The sequence below is a fragment of the Melanerpes formicivorus genome, unplaced genomic scaffold (assembly GCF_026170545.1).
Source record: "Melanerpes formicivorus ecotype bairdi unplaced genomic scaffold, bMelFor1.0.p_v2 SCAF_10, whole genome shotgun sequence".
Taxonomy (NCBI): domain Eukaryota; kingdom Metazoa; phylum Chordata; class Aves; order Piciformes; family Picidae; genus Melanerpes; species Melanerpes formicivorus.
In genome coordinates, this window is record NW_027142362.1 from 14,278,593 (window position 1) to 14,300,760 (window position 22,168).

At 41.8% G+C, this 22,168-nt stretch overlaps 1 protein-coding gene across 1 annotated transcript in view; it reads right to left on the reverse strand.

The window, feature by feature from the left end:
- Positions 1–2,381: 2,381 nt before the first annotated feature.
- Positions 2,382–22,168, reverse strand: part of LOC137443805 (tropomodulin-2) — a 38,312-nt gene continuing 18,525 nt past the window's right edge. The window contains exons 4-10 of the mRNA XM_068143830.1: positions 14,359–14,481; positions 12,088–12,174; positions 8,777–8,907; positions 8,050–8,157; positions 7,661–7,804; positions 7,032–7,176; positions 2,382–4,742 (exon numbers count right to left, since the gene is read on the reverse strand). Of these exons, the coding sequence (XP_067999931.1) occupies positions 4,708–4,742; positions 7,032–7,176; positions 7,661–7,804; positions 8,050–8,157; positions 8,777–8,907; positions 12,088–12,174; positions 14,359–14,481 (773 nt within the window). The 3' untranslated portion in view covers positions 2,382–4,707. The remainder of the gene's footprint in view (positions 4,743–7,031; positions 7,177–7,660; positions 7,805–8,049; positions 8,158–8,776; positions 8,908–12,087; positions 12,175–14,358; positions 14,482–22,168) is intronic.

Consider the following 22,168-nt stretch of genomic DNA (forward strand, 5'->3'; position numbering starts at 1 on the left):
ACCTTCTGCAAGTTTGGCAGCAGGCTGACATTGGGCACAGAGTGCAGAGCTCCTGGCTGCAGCTATAGAAACAGACAGGTCAGAGCTACTGCAATATGGCAGATTTAGTCAGCCTGAACCTCTTCTTTGATGCTGTATTAAAGCTTCCTAGAGTCTGTATCATGTCAAAATTGAAAACTCTTACTTTTGGGTAGGTGCATCAAAAGGACACAAGCAAGGTACCTTCTGCATGGTAGCAGCAGAAGTGAGACAGTGGTAAATGGATCTTGCTGCCATTCAGGCTGTTGCTCTGTACCATGTTCAGAAGCAGACTGACCCAGTGTTTCCTCTAGAAAAGGAAGCCCCTGGGGTCTGCACTGCTGTTGCTCAAGCTGGGGAGAGTGAACAGATTGGAACAGAAAAGGCATAAAGATCCATGCTATGAGACCATAAAAATAGTATCAATCTTATTTTTGTAAATAAGTTATTTTTTCAACTCTTCATACACTGAATTTTCATTCTGAATAAAAGCTCCATACCAGTGCATGTAATGTGGGAGGAAGAGAAGGTGAATGCTAGCAGATAACCTAGACTAGTGAAGACTAGTCTCTACAACTACCTGGAGGGAGGTTGTAGCCAGGTGGGGGTTGATCTCTTCTCCCAGGCAACCAGCACCAGAACAAGAGGACACAGCCTCAGGCTGTGCCATGGGAGGTTTAGGCTGGAGGTCAGGAAGAAATTCTACAGAGAGAGAGTGATTGCCCATTGGAATGGGCTGCCTGGGTGGAGTCACCATCATTGGAGGTGTTTAGGAGGAGACTTGATAGGGTGCTTGGTTGCATGGTTTAGTTGATTAGGTGGGTTGGATGACGGGTTGGACACGATGATCTCAAAGGTCTCTTCCAACCTGGTTTATTCTATTCTATTCTACTGCAAGAGCCAGTGGAGAAAGATGCTTAATCTGCTGTCAAAATGTCACAGTATCACAGTATCACAGTATAACTTAGGTTGGAAAGGACCTCGAGGATCATCGAGTCCAACCTATCAACACAGACCCCATGACTAGACCATGGCACCAAGTGCCACATCCAATCTCCTCTTGAACGCCTCCAGGGACGGCGACTCAACCACCTCCCTGGGCAGCCCGTTCCAATGAAGAATGACTCGCTCGGTCAAGGGAGGCTTGATTCAAGTCACAAAGCTGTAAGAAATTTCAAAAGCCAAATCCTTTATCAAGGTTTATTTAGAAAAACCACACTGCTGGGGAGTCACTGTTACAGAGCATGGCAATTTTCTTCCTCTTGAGTAATATGCACCACTCTGTGCGCATGCAAATTACTTTTGTTCCAGAGATAACATCTTCACCTAGAGTTATACATGTACACATACAGCCCTTAGTGCACGCTACGGCTCACACATATGTTAGGACACTCACAAAGTTCAGCTTTTCCATGAAAAAAAAAGAAAGTATAAAAAATAGAAACCAAAGTGAAGCTGTCAACATGAGAAGCAATGTGCAAAAATAGACAGTTACTCCTGAATGTTAGCTGAAGAAAAGCGGAGTCCTCTGTCCATGTTCTTCACTCAGCATTGAGTAGGCCAGGTGTTGCTTGAAAGGAGAAAGAAGTAAAATAACTACTCACATCCTGACCCCCTTCATGTTAGTTGCAAAGATTTTTAACCAGCTAAATAATTCTCTATTAATATGAAAACCTGCCTCCAAGCATCACCATTTTGTGCTCTTGTTGCATTGAACACATCTTTATATCGTTGCAATGTTTTCCTTGTGATGCTCAAGCCAGGTGACAACTAAGTTCCTGTATGGAGCACACCAAAGAGGCAGAACAGAGACTTCCCTGGTCATTGAGTCTTCTGACTGGGGCTGGCTGCAGCTGCCTGGAGCAAATGGCCAAGGATCAGGAATTCTCCTCATGTGAAGGAGCCAGATCTCTCAGGTAACTTGCCATGGGGTGTGCAGCTCCAGCCAATGTCTGCTAGTCCATGGTGGGGCTGGTGTTTGAGATGATACTTTTGAGTGCCTGAGGAATCCTCCCTTTAGAGGAAACCTGCCTGTGCAAAAAGCATGGCAGATGAAGAAAGGACGGAGAGCTCACAGGGCTTTCTGCAGCCAGGTACCTTGTTGGTCCATGCAGCAAACCACAGCTGACGTGGATGGAGCCGTCTGACTATGTAACCACTTGTCTGGCTCTGAGCAAAGCTATACAGGATGACATATTGCAGACATCATGAAGCAGTCAAACCAATCCATCCTTGTAAAACCACTGCATGCAAATACCAACACTTTAAATGGCAATTAAGACTAGAAATGGATTGCACTTGTTTCCTTTCAACACATACATGTACCAACCTTTAGGGAAAAAACAAACAAACAAACAACAAAACAAAACCCAAACAAAAAACCTATTGAAAAAAAATCCTCAAAACACATTTTAAAGAAACCCTGATTGATAGCTGGGATTCCCTTGGTTGGCTCAAAGGGCAAGAAAACACAGACTGTGATTCTCTTCACTGAAGTTTGTCAGTAGCCATAATCTTTCTGTTTTGGGGATGAGGATTTGATGCTGCAAAGCCCAGGATTCCCCTGGTAATCTGCATGCTTTTTAAGGACTCTTTATTTAAGTCTATGTGTTACAAACTTCTTTCTTCTTCTTTTTTTTTTTCTTTAATGGGATATCAAAAAATTTTTAACAGAGAATCCTGCATGAATGCAGCTAAAATTTAAGCAAGGCTCCCCCATGTGTTACGTTTTTTACTTGCAAAGCAAAAGTTTTAGCCTTCTGGGGAAGGAAAGGAGAGGTGGAAATTGTCAAGGAGGTATCCAGGGAAGTAAACTGTGGATGCTGCATTCACATCCTAGCTCAGCAGACCTCTTTAGCAAACTATGTTAAGTGGGATTTAAGAGCATGGTATTCAGTTTGGACCCCAGTATCTAACAGGAAGAGCATTGCCTTGACCTACTACTTTTCATTATAAAAGGCACGGAGGGAGGGTTCATCTTCATACCCTGGCTCTGGCCATGAAAACACCACTCAGGAAAGTACATTAAACTTGTTCTGACTGCTCCTGGGGCTCCTCTGGCTTCTAATTGCTGAATGCTCAGTTGCACAGAGGCTTTCCCCCACTGGATCAGGAGTATGCTTCAATGACCACAACCTCCCATCACCTGGGTGAAGGAAGGTAGCAGTGGTTCATCCCTGTTGTCTTGATGGAGCTCTTGGAGGAGAGGTTGGTGCTTCCTGGGTAGCAGCACTAGTCCTTAGTGTACTTCTTCAGCATTCTGAAAGCACTGGTATGTGTGGCACACCTAACCCCAGTTTCCCTTAGCTCTTACAGCATGTATCTGAGCAACCAAAATGATCCTCTGGCTGTTAGAGACAATTGTTGGCAGTGGTAAAATAGTGATGGAGAATAGATTTAGACTAAAACATACAAAATGAAACATCAGGCTGAATTCTTACCAAACTTTTTATGCTGTTGAGCCTTGGGATTTGCTGCTGCTTCATGAGTGGTTTCCACTGGCTTCAAATTATGTGCAGCAGCTGAGTTTTAAGGCCCTGATTTAGAAAAGCATTTGTGCACATGCTTAAATCTGCCCTTATTCAGCTCAGCACTGATGCAAATACCAAAGTGCCTCGTGATACAGGGACAAACCTGAACTGGAGGCTATAAACTTAAGTTATGCAGCTGTCACGAGTACCCTTTTTGATGTTTTTTTTTCCCAGGAGCACAGCTGCTCTGCTAGGTGAACTATTTCATTAATCTTCATCTAAAAGGTCCTGAGAACAGTTCTATAATACTATCAAATATACATAAATACCAGAACTAAAAAAAAAGTAAATACTTGGCTCAAAGCAAAACAAATATTGCTCAGAATACTTGTTTAGATTAATAGCTGTAAACTGTGCATTCTAGTAGCAAATAAAAACCTGTTGGCCTAGGAAAAACCCAAAACATTCAGAGTCTATAGGATTGGCAGCACTAATATTACTTTACAATGTGAAGTAAGGGTAACAAATATCAGTGTAACATTGCAAAAACTATCCACCTAGCCTAAGTGTATGTAAACAGGTAGGCTTTGACAGTGTTTATGTGACTAGGCGTGATCCTGCACTTGGGTGGAGACCCAAGACAGAAGGGTGCTGTTCCAATGAGGTTCCAGCTGTCCAGATCCCACTGCAGGAGAGAGGCTCAAGGGTGTGACCCTGCAAATGTGTACTGGCATTACTAGTTCTTCTGCTGGGGCATCCCATGGCAGGATTCAGTTTGGGCAGGGCTACACATGTATAAGTAAGGATCATTCACAAACATAAGGCATTGCAGAACTTGTCCCTAAAGTCTCTGTTTTCAGCAGAGAACCCTTATCCATACACAAGATCAGGTTTTAACAAATCAAAAGGTGTCTAAAATAAGGGTCAGAGTTGCTGTATGTTATGCTCAGTATCATGGTTAAGATTCTGCATCTTGGCTTCAGATATTGCAAAACATCTTTTTCACTGATCAAAACCAGCTATGAATCTTTCTCATAAAAATTAACTGTGAAAGTTAAAAATGAACAGGCTGTGTTTTCAAGGTTATAAGGAGACATGAACAGAAACAATCAACTCCCATTGCAATGGTTTTCTGGTGCCTTCCCTTCTGAGCAGCGAGCACTCTGAGATTGCTGTTGTTGGTTGCCTCCAGTCTTGCTTTGCGTCCTCAATGGCTCTGCTACTGCCGCTCTCCCTCCACCCGCTTTTTACGAACTAGACCAATCAAACAAGAAAAGAGCAGTCAGTAGGGCTTTCTGGAGAGCCAGGAGACTTGTCTCACTGACACACTCCCTTCCCAGTAACATGAATAGGAAGGAAGGAGTGACTAAGAAATACTCAGCAGGATTATGTCCGTAAATGCTGTAGTTAATAGACCTCGATGTTAAACAAACCCATTGTATCTAAACTGCACTTTTCTACAGCACAGACTGTAGAATTTCACCAAGTGCTTGTATCAATACATTTTCTATAAAAATCCATTTCTGAGCTGAAGGTTATAGAATAAGAAATCACCATTTCTAGAGCTTCTTCCCACTAGCTCTATTTAGATTTCTCTTACAGTTTTACAGTTCTTTTAAAAGCCACAGTGTTCCACCTAAGTTGATAATGGTCTGTTCCTGGCAGTCCTCTGGACTGTTTAAGTATTAGGCATCAAAAATTGACAACTTTTGTAATTGTATGAGTGTGTGCTATAGGCAAACAATAATCACATACTAAATTTAGAAATATACATATTTAAAGTACTCTTAAATACTGATATCAGCGACTATTGGCAACAAGGAAAACATCATACTGGACCTTAAATTGTCTGTTTAAACTTCACATACTATCATTGCATCAACCATCTGATTGTAAATTAATTGACTGTGGATTCTCATTAAAATCCCAGTAGGCTGAAGTTGCCATTTAGCAAAGCTCAGTGATGAGCTTTCTGTTATGGGCAGAATTATTTTGACAGGCAGCCCCATGTGAATTTTTACACCACTTGGAACGCATTACAGCTGGTACAGAGCAGGTCTGGTTGGGCTGCCTTTGCTACTTCATATCCAAATAAAAATGTATTGAATCTTCTCAAACTTTGCCAGGTAAGATTAGTGAGGTTCTCCTGTTCAGGTGATATGAAATTTGGTGTTACATCAGACTATTTCCTGTTTCTGATACTGAACTGCTGAAATACAGAACAAAAGCAGTAAAGTTGGATGAATGAAAGCTTTTCACTACAGAGAGTAAATAACTATGTTGTCACAAACATCCCATTACTTCACTATCAGGAGGTTTACTTCATGGTGTTTTCTTGGCAAACAGACTGCATTATTCCAAAGCATACAGTGTAACATCAGTCATTTGTGTCTGCTTTCAGTGTTTTGTTGCTTCATTTATTGTATTCTATGGAATGCTATTAAGCATTCTGTCCTACTAAATCTTGAACAAAACCATACAATACAAAACCATGAACATTAAGATTAGCTACAGGGCATATGTCTAATGGTGACTAGGTAAATAGGGGGACAAAAAGGTCTTTCTCCCTTCATTAGTGGGATGTTTCAAATACCCTTCTAGGATACTGGACCAATAGTGTATCACTGGAATGCTTAGGGACTGCTAAAACTTAAAACTGAAAAAAAATAAAAGGATGTATGAAAGAAGTAGGTTCAAGCTCAACTTATATCTCTGTTCTCACAGAGAGAAACCCAAGCTGAAGCCAGGAAAAGCCTCATGGTTTGACATCCCACTTTAAAGTAGAATTGATTTAAATAATTAATTTTCCCCCCTTCTTACTCTAAACTACTCCTGCCTAGTCCTCTCCTCCTTACTCTGTGTACTGAGCACACAAGGCAGAGCAAGTCATATTCAAGTAAAATGTTCAAAGCTTTGTTGTTGTTGCCTGTATTTGGACATGCAGGCAGGAAAGTAAATTTTTCTTCCCTTGGTTGTGCAGACTTGGTCTGTTATGGGCAGGGCAAAGAAGTTTGTTCTATGTTCACTGAACAAACATAATGGGCTTTGGCTCTCTACTTACTGGCCAGAAGAGCTGACAGGGCAGTTGGGAGTCCAGAGTGCTCCACTGGAAACACCTTATCAGCTTTTGAGGAGACCTTATCATTCTTTACAACTACCCGAAAAGAGGCTGTAGCAAAGTGGGAGCCAGTCTGTTCTTCAAGGTAACAAGTGATGGGACAAGAAGAAACAGCCTCAAGTTGTGTCCAGGCAGTGCTGGATTAACAGTTGGACCTGATCATCTTAAAGTCTCTTCCGACCAAGATTATTTGATGATTCTATAGAAAAGGCTGAAGGAGTGGGAGAAAGAGAAGAATGGTGGCTCCTAATCACAGGATCTTTGTTGTTGTCTATTCTAGAATCTGTGGAGCTATGCATAACCCCTCTCATATAGCAGATTGACTGTTACAGAGTTAAAATTCAAGCTTATGTACAAACAGGAAGAATTGTGTTTAAGAAGGTCAAGTCTTGGCTCGTGACTGAGTAGATATAATATCATCTTACCCAGATCGTTGTTTTTAGTGATAGCTGCTGCTACCCTGGTTCTTGGACCTTGTTTTGTGAACTGATATCCAAACTTGAGAATCTTGGAGTTCTCCTCCAGCATTTTAGCAATCTCCATTTCTACAGCTGTCCCCAGCTGCTGCCTCTGTTGGCAATGTGGTGAAATGTACCCAAAAGAAAAGAAAATACTTGTTTCACATGAGAGAAGCAAGCGGCTACATGTCCATGCTGTGCTGCAACTACAAAGAAAATCCTGTTCCTGGAGATTTCACAGAATCACAGAATGTTAGGGGCTGGAAGGGACCTCAAAAGATCATCCAGTCCAACCCCCCTGCCAGAGCAGGATCACCTAGAGTAGATAACACAGGAACTCATCCAAGTGGGTTTTGAGTATCTCCGGAGAAGACGACTCCACAACCCTCCTGGGCAGCCGGTTCGCTCAGCTTTTATATTTGGCTTTGACCAGTTTAATTTAGAAGTTTTTCACTGTTTGGTTTTCATGGGTGGGGGACATGAGCTACCCAAGCCACAGAGGCTGCCTTGACTTTGCCAGAGGCCTCCAGGAGGACCGTCTGGGAATCCAAAGAGAAGGGAAACAAAAGCAAGCTCACTCAATGCTCTCTCTTTACCTGGTTGTCAATTTTAATCTCTGTCAGGGATTCATTCTCTTTCAGTGCATTGATGAGTGCCAAAATACCCGTCCCAGTGATGAAGTTGGATTCTACATTCAGACTCTTCAGTGTTTTGTTCACTTTCAACATGTCTGCAAATGCCTGAAGGGCCAAAAAGAGGGAATATGAGATAACAACTTGAGAGTTTTGGGGAGTCCAAAAAAATATAGCTTAGTAGCTACAAAGAAATAAAACACAATTAGGCTGAGAACAACGTTGAGGTAGATCAGAAGAGATGACACTTCTGTTTAGTACAGTCACTGGGAAATTCTGCAAGGAAAAATGAAAAACGCATTCTGAAGCAGACACAGATCTACTTAAATTCTGGGGCTTAAACTTAAACTTACAATAGCCACAGGGTCATTGCTTCGAGTAGCTGCGAGGCTGAATGTCTTCACATGTGTGTTGCTTTCCAAAGCTTTTGCAAATTCCTTCAGTGTTGGAATAGGAATATTCTACATTAAGAAAATAAATGCAGTGATTAGGAAAGCCAGTCACACCTCTAGACACTGATTTAAATTCTTATAAAATTGATTAATTTATAGCTACATGTCACATCCTTGGTGCTTTTAAGAGTATCTCAGAACGGACAAAGCATCCTCTGCTTATAGTGGCCTCCAGAGGCCTGTGGAGGCCTGCCTTAGTATGCAATGTCAGCACTGCCTTTAACTGGGTCAGGCCAACTCAAGCACATGATCACTCTCTTGAGCTGCTTTCCTATTCTGCTGCTGCTTGTTCAGTCTCCATGTGCCAGCTCCTCCTCTGTTTGCATGTGTGGGATAATTGAATTTGGCTGGTGATGATTATATAGTGCCCATGAGATATCTTGCTTTACAATCTGCTAAAGAAAGGCAGTCAGAGGGAGTCACCCCTTGGGCTTTTAATTGGCATCTAATTCAATATCAGGCACTGATGACCTTGGAGCCTTTACAACAGTTCCCTCCACATCCCTCTCCTGTGTGTCCTGTGTTTTCTGAACGCTAAAGAGAGACAAAATCTGGAGATAAAAGGCAAGGGCTTTGGACATTTTAAATAAACATTGCTAGATGACATAAGTGAGACCACACCATCTACCTTTATGTTGTTGAGATTAATTTCCACAAGACTAGGATCATTTGCCTTTATCCTTTGTAAACTTGCTTCCACATTGGTTGGGTTAGGTGGCTCCTCAAAGATGGGCTTGACCTTTTCACCTTTCACCACATCTGCAACACAAGATCTCATTAAAAGCTGACAGGAGGAACAGGCATCAGCAGCAACTATCTTGCTTTTCAATTCCCTTTTAAGCTTATGCTGTAGCATTCAAGAAAGGATTTGTATGAACTACAGAACTTGGAAACAGGAGTATTAGCCCTGCCACGCCCTTGGCACCTTCTGTGCATCCAGAAGCATGACACAGGTGACTGTGGTCACAGAGGCTAGGCACTATTGGCACAGGCAAATTCGTCCTTTGTGTACAGAAGTCCCAGTAAAATTATCTTGAGCCAAAGCAGCTTTAAAGGTTATTGTATAGGGTATAATATACTGCAAGGGCTTCTTTGTTCTTTGTCTAATGTCTGCAAAGGAAGGTGTGCTCAGAACTTACCATTACATTAGTGAGAAAATGTCCTGCCACTATGAATAGTCTGTGCTAGCATAAAGGAGGCCACTCAGTTTCCTTCTTTTGGCTGATGCTATCAATTCAATTAGCTCTTGTAAAATCACATCTGCACTTTCTAAATAATAAAACTATCAAAGCATGAAAACCAAGACTGTCTGCCAGCACCAAGATTTATGAAGTTTTTGAGTGTTCATGCTCCAAAGAGATCCAGTTTTAACGCTGGAAGCTATGAGCTATAAATATTCTTAGAGATGCATAAAAATCATAGCTTTGAACACAATTAGTACTTCTCATTCCCATACATGCTTGTGAAGATTCATTTATAAGTCCTGACCACCCAAGCCACTGGGGGCAAGAAAGGACTATGTTACTGACCACAAGAATGTTTAAGCACTTTTCTTTTCTGTTGTGGACAGTGAGTTATTTTGAAGACTGGTGCTCAAGTCTCAATGCACTACACATTGCTGTACAGTGCAATGAGTAAAGTTTATGCCACAGCATGGGCCAAAGAAAACCAAATATTTGTTTAGAACCCATACTCATGGTAGAGGTGAAGTTATACAAATGCCTTGGGCTGGTTTGCACTCTGCTCCCTTTCACCCTTTTCTTTTTTTTATCCTTTTCACTAATTCCCTGAGAGAACTCACACATCCCTGGATAACAATCCAGCCTTCCTAGGGAGTAAGGAAGTGAAAGCCTCTGGTAAAATGCATAAATGAAAACCAGAAAAGCATTTTTTGCTCTTGTGGCAACATCCTGTCAAACTGGGGACTTGCACTCTGTCCTCAGATCAGACATCACAGTATATAAAGATTCACAGATTGCATTGAGTTGGAAGGCACCCTCAAAGGTCATCTTGTCCAACCTCCCTGCAGTGTGCAGGGACACCTCCAACTAGATAGAGCCTAGAGTTTAGCAGTACTTTCTGTTTTCTACTTTGCTTCCCATGAGCTTTATCTTATTTCTTTAACCATGGTGGTGTTTTGCCACACTGATGGGTGAATTTTGAGATGTCTCTTCTACTGAAGCATAGCGCTTGGCTAAGGAGAGGTGTTGGTTTTGGACAGAATACAGTGATGTGATGGCGATTGTCTGATTCTTAAGTGTGTGACTGGAGCATAGTTTAGCTGACTCACATAGCTGACATTTTGACTCAGTACAACAAAGTATTCTGAAATCTATGTGGATTAGTAATGCATGCAGTTGTGTGTTGTGAGATAGATGGCAGCTCACAGGACCCTGCTGGGGAGACTCACAGATTAGTCTTAATCCTGAGAAAAATGACATAGTGCCCTGTCTATTTTCCCATCTCCCCTTTAGTAATGTGGGATGGAAAGGTAAAGATAGCTGCTGTTCTTGTAGCCTTAGAAGAAGCAAACAATTTTTTGAGTACTCTTTCCCTGGAAAAGGGCATTCCAACAACTTTGTCCTAAAAAGCAAAATTTAGCCCAGTTGATATCCCAGAGCTTGTTGGTGATGAGCTCTGAATCAAGGCTTGGCAGCTCTCAAGAAAAGCTTGCGTCCATTTCTCCCATCCAACCTCCTGTCAGTTGCTGAGCTACGGCCTGATTCACCAAAGTCTGTTTGTTTAGTGCAAGCATCTCTGGATTTGTTTTCAGTAACTACATCTGTTTCTATTGGGGGATTTCCTGAATGATTACTTTTCCTAGGCATGTAAGGATCCATATAGTGTTTATATGTGAGCCAAGGCAATGCTGTACCACTCTGCCACAGGACTAAGGTGGAGGTTGCAGCCTGGACTGCAGCCTGGACTGCAACTAGACTGGAGACTGCAGCCAGGGCAGGAGCACATCCCTGCATCCTTTTCCTGCCTGTGAAAGCAGCTTGATGTGCCTCTGGTCACAGAGTGACCCTGCCAGGGATTCTGCCACATTTGAGCTCCATGAGTACATGTCCTTTTTTAGCTGTGTAAATGTAGGCACTGGGGGTAAGATGGTCTGGCCTGCACTGTGGCCACCTCTTAGCTATGGCTCACTATGTTTTCTGTCTCTTGCTTAAACTGAAGTGGAATGAAAATATATGTCTTGGATAAGCTGGTGAGAAGTTTGGAGCACAAGCCCTATGAGGAGAGGCTGAGGGAGATGGGGTTGCTTAGCCTGGAGAAGAGGAGGCTCAGGAGAGACCTTATTGCTGTCTACAACTACCTGAAGGGAGGTTGTAGCCAGGTGGGGGTTGGTCTCTTCTCCCAGGCAACCAGCACCAGAACAAGAGGACATAGTCTCAAGCTGTGCCAGGGGAGTGTTAGGCTGGATGTTAGGAAGAAGTTCTTCACAGAAAGAGTGATTGGCCATTGGAATGGGCTGCCCAGGGAGGTGGTGGAGTTACCATCACTGGAAGTGTTTAGGAAGAGACTGGATGGGGCACTTGTTGCCATGGTTTTGTTGATTAGTGTTGGATGATAGGTTGGACTTGATGATCTCAAAGGTCTTTTCCAACCTGGTTAATCCTATTCTATTCTATTCTATTCTATTCTATTCTATTCTATTCTATTCTATTCTACTCTTCGGTACTCCCATCCTTCCAAGCACCTCTGCAGAGCTAGGAAAACAAAGATCCTTAGGAATGATTTGCATAGTACTGCTGTCCTTATAGATTATGAATTTTAAGGTTGTATTTACTTTAAAGAAGCACCCCTCAGGATTAATTAGATCAGTCAAGGTAAAACCCAGTTGCACTCCACTAAATTAGGCCAATACATCCAACCTATACGTGTACGAATCATTGAAGATTACATGCAGTCTGTAAGAGAAATGTGCTTGCTTACTTCTCACAGTTCCTTTCCCATCTTTACTGCGTGCTCCTCCTTCATCAAATTTTGGGTTGTTGACCATGTTGTGCACTCCAAGAACAGCTAGAATGTGTAACAGGACACAATGTTAATGGCAGGAACAATGACTGCAGAAAAAAATCTCTCCTACAAATTTTAGATTAGTTCCCCAAACAAATCCCCCTTTGTAAAACATTCACTCTGGGTCATGCTTGCTTGTAGGGAGAATCTTTAGGGGTTGAAATCCTGGAGATACAGACATTTTTAATATAGGTTTTTGAAGGACAGAATCAATGCAGTATGCATATCTCAGAAATGCCAGCTGGAAGGAACGGCTGCGGGTCATCTTGTCCAGCCTCTCCCTCAAGCAGGAGTGTTGCCAGCATTAACCAGGTCAAGCCATGGCTTTGTCTAGCTGGGTGTTGAAAACATCAGGGACAGAAATCTCACAGTCTCTTTTGGTAATTCATTTCAGTGCTAAACTCCTAATACCTTTTTTTTTCCTTTCCCCCCTAATATACAACCTGAACCTCTTGCTGCTCTTTGTTGTATTGTTAGAATACCAAGAGAAGAATTTGCCTGTACATGTGGTTAGCATAATAAATTGGTATTCACACTGTGGTTTCTTATAGAAGCATATGGATGCCAATGTGCTTGGGAAAAAGCATGTTAGCATTCCAGGACTTAAAAGATAGGATAGAAAGTTATGAGAGAAATAACAAGAGAAACCAAAACTCCATAAAAGAAGCTGCAAAGTTATCTTTCATGTGACTCAACTTCCACAGTGTTAGAGACTAAATTGTGCTCTGTTTTCCAACACTTCTCCCATCAATAACCTAACTAGACTTTATTCTGTGGGATCATGCATTAATTAAAAGTTATTAACTAGTGTAGATTTTTACTTTCATCATTAATTTTTTCTTATGGAAAATACTATGTTCTGTCAGCAAATGACTCTTCAGTTGCTGTTAAGAGTCTGTTTTCAGGACTCTTGGCAGTAGGTGTGCTACCCATTCTTTCTCTTTAGGCTTCAATAGCCACAGATTCTGTTGTGAATGGCTGGATACTGACCAGAGCTGAGCAGAACTTGGAAGTTTGTTCCAAGAGCTTCAGCATTCCTGAGTGTGCCAGCTGCACTATAATCCTGTGATTGCTGTGATACTCCACATTTCACTCAAGAGCCAGGGCTAATGCATGCAGAAATGGGTGAAGTAGCCAAGAATCACAAAGATAATGGCAGGATCACATACTTCAATAGGACAATATAGTAGCTACAACATTTTTGAGTTTAATCTTCATCTAACCCAGATTCAGATTAGTTTAATATCCTGAAATATTTGATTAGATTTCCCTAATGAAAACAAAGTCTTTTTCATACAGACTAGGGCCCCAAAAAGGTAGGCCACAGACCTCAGAGAGCTCAGCGAAGGCTTGAATCCACTCTGAACTGGGTGGACAAGGCAAGAGAAGTCAATGGTTCCATAGGGAGGGCTCAACCCAGGTAAAGCCAAGTTTCAGGATGACCCACTGACACCAGCCCTGGCTAGTTTGCTTCTTCCCAGACTATGGATTCAGATGATTCTCTTCTGCTAGCATAAGCATATGACACACCTGTGATGCAAACTGCTTGGAAATCACGGATGGCTTAAGAATTACAGATTGGCCTTTGTTATACTGTAGGTTCAAATGTTATTTATGCAAGCTGATATGCTTCCAAATGATTTCCTTTGTGCACAGTCTAGAGGCTATACTCTGGATTAAAGAAAAAGAATTAAAAGTGGTAAGGATACCAGGTCTAATCAGCTGACTACTAACTTTCTGACTCAAAGGGTTAGATTCCACATTTGGTCATGGGTGCAAGCTCATCATCCATTAAATCATCTAACAAGTTCACCCTAACCGTTTGGGATGTCAGACTTGAGAGGAGGTAGCACTACCAGGCTACAACAATGCAGATGCAGTAAGATCAGTGGCCTCCACTACAGTGCAAGTACCCTAGCCTGCAGTCTGCCATCTGCCTTTAGTTTCCCCAAATCTTGTTAGCTGTTTTGTCTTCTCTCCTTGTGTGACACATCAGTTATATGAGAGAAGTCTAAAATGCAGCAGCTATCAAGTCATGCTTGAAGTCATGTGTGTCCCACAGAGTGGCCACCACTGTGTATTGAAACTGCAGATGCTTGAGAGATGATCATGAGACACTCCTGACAGCAGGTCTAGGCAGAGAAGAACTGGACATGCAGGGGGAATCATACCTATATATTATCTAACCTGCAAGGTCATACAGCTCAGTATCTGAAGCACTGGCCAGGGCTTCTTCTAGTTCCGGATCCAGGGTCACTTTCTCTTCTGTACGAGTTTCTATTGGCTTCTCTTTGGGGATAAATATTTTTCCTAAGGAAAGAAAAAAGCCAGCATGAATAATCAGTGGAACAACTCCTCTGCCTCCTGGCAGCTTGAGGAACAGGTCTGGGACAGTGGAACTGCTTTGAAATATGATCAATTTTGTGTTTTCCTCTTTCTTACTTGATGCTGTCCTCTGTACCAGGATCTTAGCAACACTCAAAAACTAGAAACTGCATACTTGCTCTGTGCTGATGATTGTTAATGTGGAAGCAAATCTCATAAAATAAATCCCCAGGAGCAGTCACAGCTGGGATATTTATGAAGTTTCTGTGACCTTAAATAGGCAGAATCAGATCTACACAAAAAGCTTGCAGAATTTTCATCCTTATATTTAAATAAGGCACTGGAAGTAGTTAAAACCATCCTACTTTCCATTTACCAAATTCCATACCAGAATCTGAAAGCTCAGTAAACCTGCTCTCTTCCAGCAACTCAGTTTGATTCCAGGTCTCTCCATAAGTATTTCCCTTCTGTGCTTCCTGATGATCATTCCCATAAATAGCCCTATCCTGACCATCTCTGCAAGCTTGAGGAGTCTGAACTGAACTGAACCACATGTTCCACAAAAAAGACTCCCATTTGTCTCTCCTTGTATGCTGCTGTTCACACTAGGGTCAGCAGGTGTGTGTTTCCATGTGATATTCCCCCAAGAATGAGACCATCTGCCTTGATGAAATGAGAAACCTGTAGGTTAAATCTAGATATGACACAAGAAGTCCCACTACCCCTCAGCCTGCTGTTGGAGTCAACCTCAGTGGTGTGATGATGTGAAAATGGCTGGAGCGAGGCCCTTTAAACCTGAGCTAGGGCTGCAGCTAAGCTGAGGCAGTGTAGGTCTGGGTGATCAGGTACTGAGGTGGATTGAGAACTGGTTGAAGGAAAGAAGTCAGAGAATTATGGTCAATGGGACAGAGTCTAGTTGGAGGCCTGTAACTAGCGGAGTCCCTCAGGGGTCAGTACTGGGACTAGTGCTGTTCAATATATTCATCAGTGACCTGGATGAGGGCACTGAAAGCACTGTCAGCAAGTTTGCTGATGACACCAAACTGGGTGGAGTGGATGACACACCAGAAAGTTGTGCTGCCATTCAGTGGGACTTGGACAGGCTGGATAGTTGGGCAGGGAGAAATTTATTGAAGTTCAAGAAGGACAAGTGTAGAGTCTTGCACCTAGGAAAGAACAACCCATGTACCAGTATAAGTTGGGGACTGACCTGCTGGAGAGCAGTGAAGGGGAAAAGGACCTGGGGGTCTTGGTGGATGGGAGGTTGACTGTGAGCCAGCGATGTGCTCTTGTGGCCAAGAAGGCCAATGGTATCCTGGGTTGTATTAGAAGGGGTGTGGTCAGTAAGTCGAGAGAGGTTCTTCTTCATCTCTGCCCTGGTAAGGCCACATCTGGAGTATCGTGTCCAGATCTGGGCCCCTCAGTTCAAGAAGGACCTCAGGGAACCGCTTAAGAGAGTCCAGTGCAGAGGCACAAAAATGATTAAGGGAGTGGAACATCTACCTTACGAGGAGGGACTGAGTGAGCTGGAGCTTTTTAGCTTGGAAAAGAGGAGACTAAGAGGTGACCTCATGAATGTGTATAAATATCTAAAGGGTGAGTGCCAAGAGGATGGAGCTGGGTTCTTCTTGGTGATGCCTAATGACAGGACAAGGGGCAATAGGTGGAAGCTGAGGCATAGGAAGTTCCATGGAAACAGGAGGAAGAATTACTTCACTGTGAGGGTGACAGAACAATGTAACAGGCTGCCCAGGGGGGTTGTGGAGTCTCCCTCTCTGGAGATATTCAAGACCCTCCTGGATGAGTTCCTATGTAGCCTGGTATAGGTGATCCTTCTTTGACAGGGAAGTTGGACTAGATCATCACTCGAAGTCCCTTCCAGCCCCTAACATTCTCTGATTCTGTGACTTCAGTCACCAGCACTGCTGGGGCTTTCCTCCTACTCAGCACATTCCTGTACCAAACCCATAGGGTCTGTAATACATGAAGTGATGCCACATGCAACACACAGTGTTACAGACCAGTAATTCTGTGAATTCCCATATCCTACTGTCCACTGTAGACTAGTTCCCCTCACCTTGTCCCTGACAACTACTTCTGAAACAGACTTCAGTTAATTCCATTGTAATGAAGCTGTGATGACTGTTGGATGCAGGTGGATTTGGCCAGCTGTCAACTTTAAACTGACTTTATGTACAGCTTTGTACATTCTGAATGTAATGGTTGAAGCACATCCTATGGCTTTCTAGACCAGTTTAACTGTAACAGATTTGTGGTACTGTTTTGTTACCATTCATAAATGCAGGTCTGATATTTAGTGTTCAGTTATACAGGCTTTGCTTCTCTCTGGGTTTTCAGCTCTGTCATCCTCTTTTTTTCCCCACTGTGGTCCAAAGTATCACTTTCATGTAAATGATGCCAAATCCATTTCTCTCTTTAATACTAGTTTGTCTACAGCAATTTCCATACTGTCAGCATCCATGACTAAGGTCACTGAATAAGCTCAGGAAAAAATATTTAATGGAAATTTCTTAAACTCTGGCAAGGTTCACTGATGTAGGATTCAAATTCTTTACCCTAGAGATATTTGTACCGAGGCTAAATAATTTCTGAGTACAAAATTGGACAAAAGGTTATGTAGAGAGACAATGTGTTATATTGTGATTCATTTCTTATGCTGTAGTTCAAGTAATTTTTTAAGAGGCTGATAGAAGTCTTTGTGAGCCAAAGGTAAGAATTACTTTAACTTTCACCACACATTGGATGATGTGAACTGGAGACAGCCATCCCAGCAACATCAAACAAAGGTCAAGTGGAAATCAGGGGAGATAAATACTCCATGAAGATAGATTAGTCATGTTTTTCAGACTTCATAACAGCACAGGTGCTAAGATTTCAGACTCCCTCTGTACTACCACCTAATCTGAACTGTTGGATGGCAACTTCCAGACACACGGACTAACACTTGATGCCAGCTTGACTGGTAAGAATAGCACATAAGAGGAAAAAACAAATGTTTCTATGTTGGAAGCTAAAATACCAAAATTATTCAGAATACCTGAGTAAACAATCAATAGTGAGGAGTACTGTCCATGAAATATTTTCCTTTCACGTCACAGGTGGTTCCACCTGAGTTTCAAGTAATACTTGCAATTGGAGATCTTGACACTTACCTGAGTAATAATACTCACCCCTAAGTGCTCATCTCCACAGAGCCATAGCTTGCATGAAACAACTCCCTCAGACAATAGATTCTGCACAGACCCAAACCCTAGCCACACCGTGTATAAATACTGATGGCAGTCTCTACTTTCACACCTAACATTGGAGGGGGACACAGGACCTTGAGTCTGGGGTAAACCGGACGTGATAGGTAACACAGCTGGTCCCTCTGTATGGATATTGGACGTGGGTATTTTGTGTAACTAGAAATCCAGGGGTAATGGAAACCAGTAGAGGCCCATACTTTCTCTGTGCAGTTCACAGATGCAGGAATACAGTTTTTAAGCATTTGTTTCAGGCGTACGTCATTCTTGGATGGCAGCCCAAATCCTTTTAACTGTGTATATGACTCCCAGTGATAGTTTCATTTAAAGCATTCTTGGCAAGCGTTTCAGAAAAAGTCTATTACTGGTTATATGAAATATTTAAAGGGGCAAGGTCATGTCAAAGATGGTAATATATATCTTTAATATATGTGAGCCTTGCTGGCTTCCAGTGGTGGTTTTAAAACACTCTTTTTCCTGCTATCTAGATAAGAACCGTCTTTTGCATTACCCCACTGCGAAGAGCAGCAGAACGGATAGAAGTTAGAAAAGCTTATGCATTTAGCCCATTATTAGAAATTCATTCTCTGTCCACCAACAGTAAAACCATGCCTGTGTTTACAGATTGCTGTCAACCAGTTTTCCTTCATTATTCTAAGGCCAAAGTTTAAGAATTCATGAGGTCCCTCCTAGTTCCCCATTGGTACATTGTAAATTCATTACGCGGTGCCATTATGGAATTCACTGACAAGATAAAATATGGGTTGTGGCTTGCTTGGTTCAATGGTCCAGCTTTATCATTTATTTAAACCCAAAATTTATTCTTTAAGAAGCCTTGGAAGAGTTGTGGCATTTTATTATTTTAAAGTGAGATTTATGAAGAGAGGCTGCTGCTCTTTGTGCTCTTTATATCCACCCGGTATTTTAGAAAGCACTTCATTATAAAGTTCCATGTGGTGTTATTAATGTTGGCTCTGTCGCATTTTGCCTCCAGAATATGCTGAAGTTCTGTGCTAAGTCTTAATAGTTTATCTTTCTACCAATGAAAAACACAGTGACAGGAGTTATGTTTATACATATCGCACTTGAGCTGCATCTGTGTTAGCAACACAAAGATAACTGCATTTACATGCAACAAAAATTTCATATTCTTGTATTTAACTGCAAAACAAAATTCAATTCCATTAAAAAAAAGTGTACAGATTAAAACATGAATTTAATTTTACACATGCATAGAAACTCTAAGTGTCAGGAACCCAAAGTGCTTTTTTTCACCATGAAATTTTAAGTGTAGATCAATGCAATTGTCCCCTTCTTTCTGTCAAACTGGGGTAAGTGCCTGGGGTGACCTGGGATGAGGATGGGAGCAGCTCATTATAACCCAGGGACTTCCTGACTATGAGCACAGTGACTGGAGATTTGTCCTAGCTCAGTCTAACAGCAAACCTATTCCTTTTCACCCGCCTCAAAACTTCTATTCAAATTGAAATATGATATGGTTTGTGTTTTACACAAAAGAGGCTTGGAGAGAAAAATCCATTGAAAACCAGACAGAACCAGTAAAAGGGACTACAGAGATACACAGAAATGTGGAGTGAGATAAAAGGAAATCAAATTCTAAGCAAAAAGAAAAAGGAATACACTGGGTACAGTCATGAGGCCACACACATCTTTCTGCCACTTAGCTTCAGCAAGGTCTGATTTCCTGCATTATGCACATGCCCCCATTAAAGCAATGTCAAACAAGGAAATGAGATGTATCCCTAACTTCATCTCCTTATAACTACGCAACCACATAGGCACATCTACGTATTAATTGAGCAGGCAATTACCTCAAGTGTATTTTACTGAAGTCTGTTTGTTTATTGTTATATAAGGGAAGAAAGGTAAAGGAATTTGAATAGCATAATTGGCAGGGTTTTACTTGTGTCCCCCATCTAAAAAACATTTGGAACTGCTTTCATAGTTCACAGCATTTGGAACATCACCTCTGGTATGTCTTCTCTCTGCCTTCCTTATGTCATTAGGCTCTTGTGAATAAATGTAAATTGCTACCATTTTTATTTGGTATAAGTTCTTGGTACTTAGTCCCACCTTCTACAAGCCAAAAACTCAACAAAGCAGAGAGCAATGGGAAATAAATCTATTTATCTTAGCTGTAAAAGTGTCCTTTGATTTTACCTCAGTTTTGTTAAGGTTAGTGTCTTTATTTCATGATACAAATGCATTTGGGGCTATAACTATAAAATGATAATGTGCTTTCTTTTCCTATACACTGTAGTTCAGATGATTGTACTTTCAAGAAACTATCTGGTTACACTTATTACTTCTTACTTTTCAGTGAGTAACTGACTCCAGTGAGTGCCTGTTTATTCTCAACTACAAAATGCTACACTGACCTTAGAAGTGAAACTCAATAATCTTGGAAATCTGCCTTGCATAAATCACAGGCACCTGATTCACTTTTTCCATTTTGCACTATTCTTTTCTTTTCAGGCTTAGTTAAACTCCTCCCTACAAATACTTCATGAAAACAGAGCTAAATTAGTTCTTAACAAGAATAAATGTGTACTAAGAAGGAGGAAATGTGCCAAGTTCTACTAAATGTGAAGCTGAAAGCTAGTAGTAACTAAAACTGCGGTATCGTAATTGCTGCTGTACTGTTGCTCTTGGATTAGTGTCTGTGTATTCTGTGTCTTAAAAATTACAGTGATGGAATGGGGAGGTTGCAAAGTTAGGCCTTCCAAAGTTACTAAATCTGTTGTGCATATACACAAAGAGTGAAATTAAACTGCACCAGCAGCTCTGCCTTTAATCACTGTGCTGTGATTCCACCACCTTAGTGATATCCTTTAAAGAATTCTCCTGAAAATTTCTTCTTTCTCAGATAAATTTTTTTTACAAAGACAGCATATGGTCTTTAAAACAGAAAGAAGTCCAGAATTTCATCAGCCCCTTACATGGATTATCACAACAGTTAGGATCCCTGTAGTCCTACAGCAGTCCTCTGGATTAGCATCTGGATTAATTTGCCAACACAGCAGAGAGGTCTTATGTCTGATGTAGAATGGCAGTAGATGAGGAAGAGAGTGAAGCTGTGCCAATAGGCTTCAGATTCCCATGGACATCAAAGAACCTTAAAATTTGGCCAGGGCTAGACACCACACTAGTAGTGTTCCTCTCCTCTTTTCTCCCATATATCCTTCTCTTCTGTTCCTTTCCTCTTTGCCCCCCGTACCTCTCCCATCCCTTGACTCCTGTTTTTGTGCATTTTTGAATCCTGACCCTTAACACCACCTCTTTTCCCTCTGCCCTCTCTTTACCACTGCTTTCTTCTGCAGCTCCTTTGCCCAGAACTGCCACGTCTATTCCTTGATCCTGCACAGTGGCTCAAAACCTAATTTCTCCATGTCTCTGCATGAGCCTCTTTGTTGGCTTTTTTCTGCCTTTAGACTGCCTTTACAAAGTGAGCAGAGAACTATCAGAGCAAGAGAGAGCCTCCCTACCCTTAGTTCTGATGTGACAGTGACCTCTCACAAGTGCAGTTTCAAAGAGCATCCTCTGCAGCCCATGCCAAATCTCTCCAGGCACTGCTCTACTGTCTGCACATGCAGGCAGAAGCTCTGAGGACATGACTAAGACTCTCTGCAGGGGGATTATTTGGAGAGCGCTGTAACAAACTGGAGATACAAGAAAGTACAATATTTTGAAGATGTCAAATTCAAGTGTATATCCCTGGGGATGGCAAAGGGCATACATTTCAAGGCCCCTCTTCAAAGCATGGAGGCACTGCAGCTCATAAAAGAACAGCTGGAAAAATTTACTTTAGATGGCTAAAACAATATGTTTTCTCCTAATCTTGTTCTTGGAAACAGCTACGTCCTTTTTGCTGACACTTTCCAAAAATTCAGCCTGAGGCAGAATCTCAGCATGGGAAATTTCATTGTGAACTCTGTGAGTTTGGCAAAGTCATGAGCAACTAAAGCAGGGTCTTCAGTGAAAGGCACTGGCTAGGGGCACTACTGTCAGCAATTGCAGCACTTTCAGTGCTTTAAGAGACAAACATCAGTTCTACATTCAAGTCTTAAAGAAGAGGAAGAAAGTATCAAAACTTTAAACAGACCATTTCAGTGTTGGGGGTGAAAAGACTGCCTTTGTCATTCCATGAAGGGTACCATGCCTCTAAACTGACTCCAAACTTTTTTATATGGAGTCTGTCAGAGAAACTGGAATTGGAACTCATTAGCATCTACTCTACTACTTTGACCTTCTGAAAATGGCTGTCATTATTACTAGTGCTGTGTATTGATACTCTGCTTGGCACAGCACAGCATGCAAGATAGATGGTCTCTGCCAGAGGAACTGAAAACAGGGTTTGGCCAAAGTTCTCTGGTTTAATTATCTTT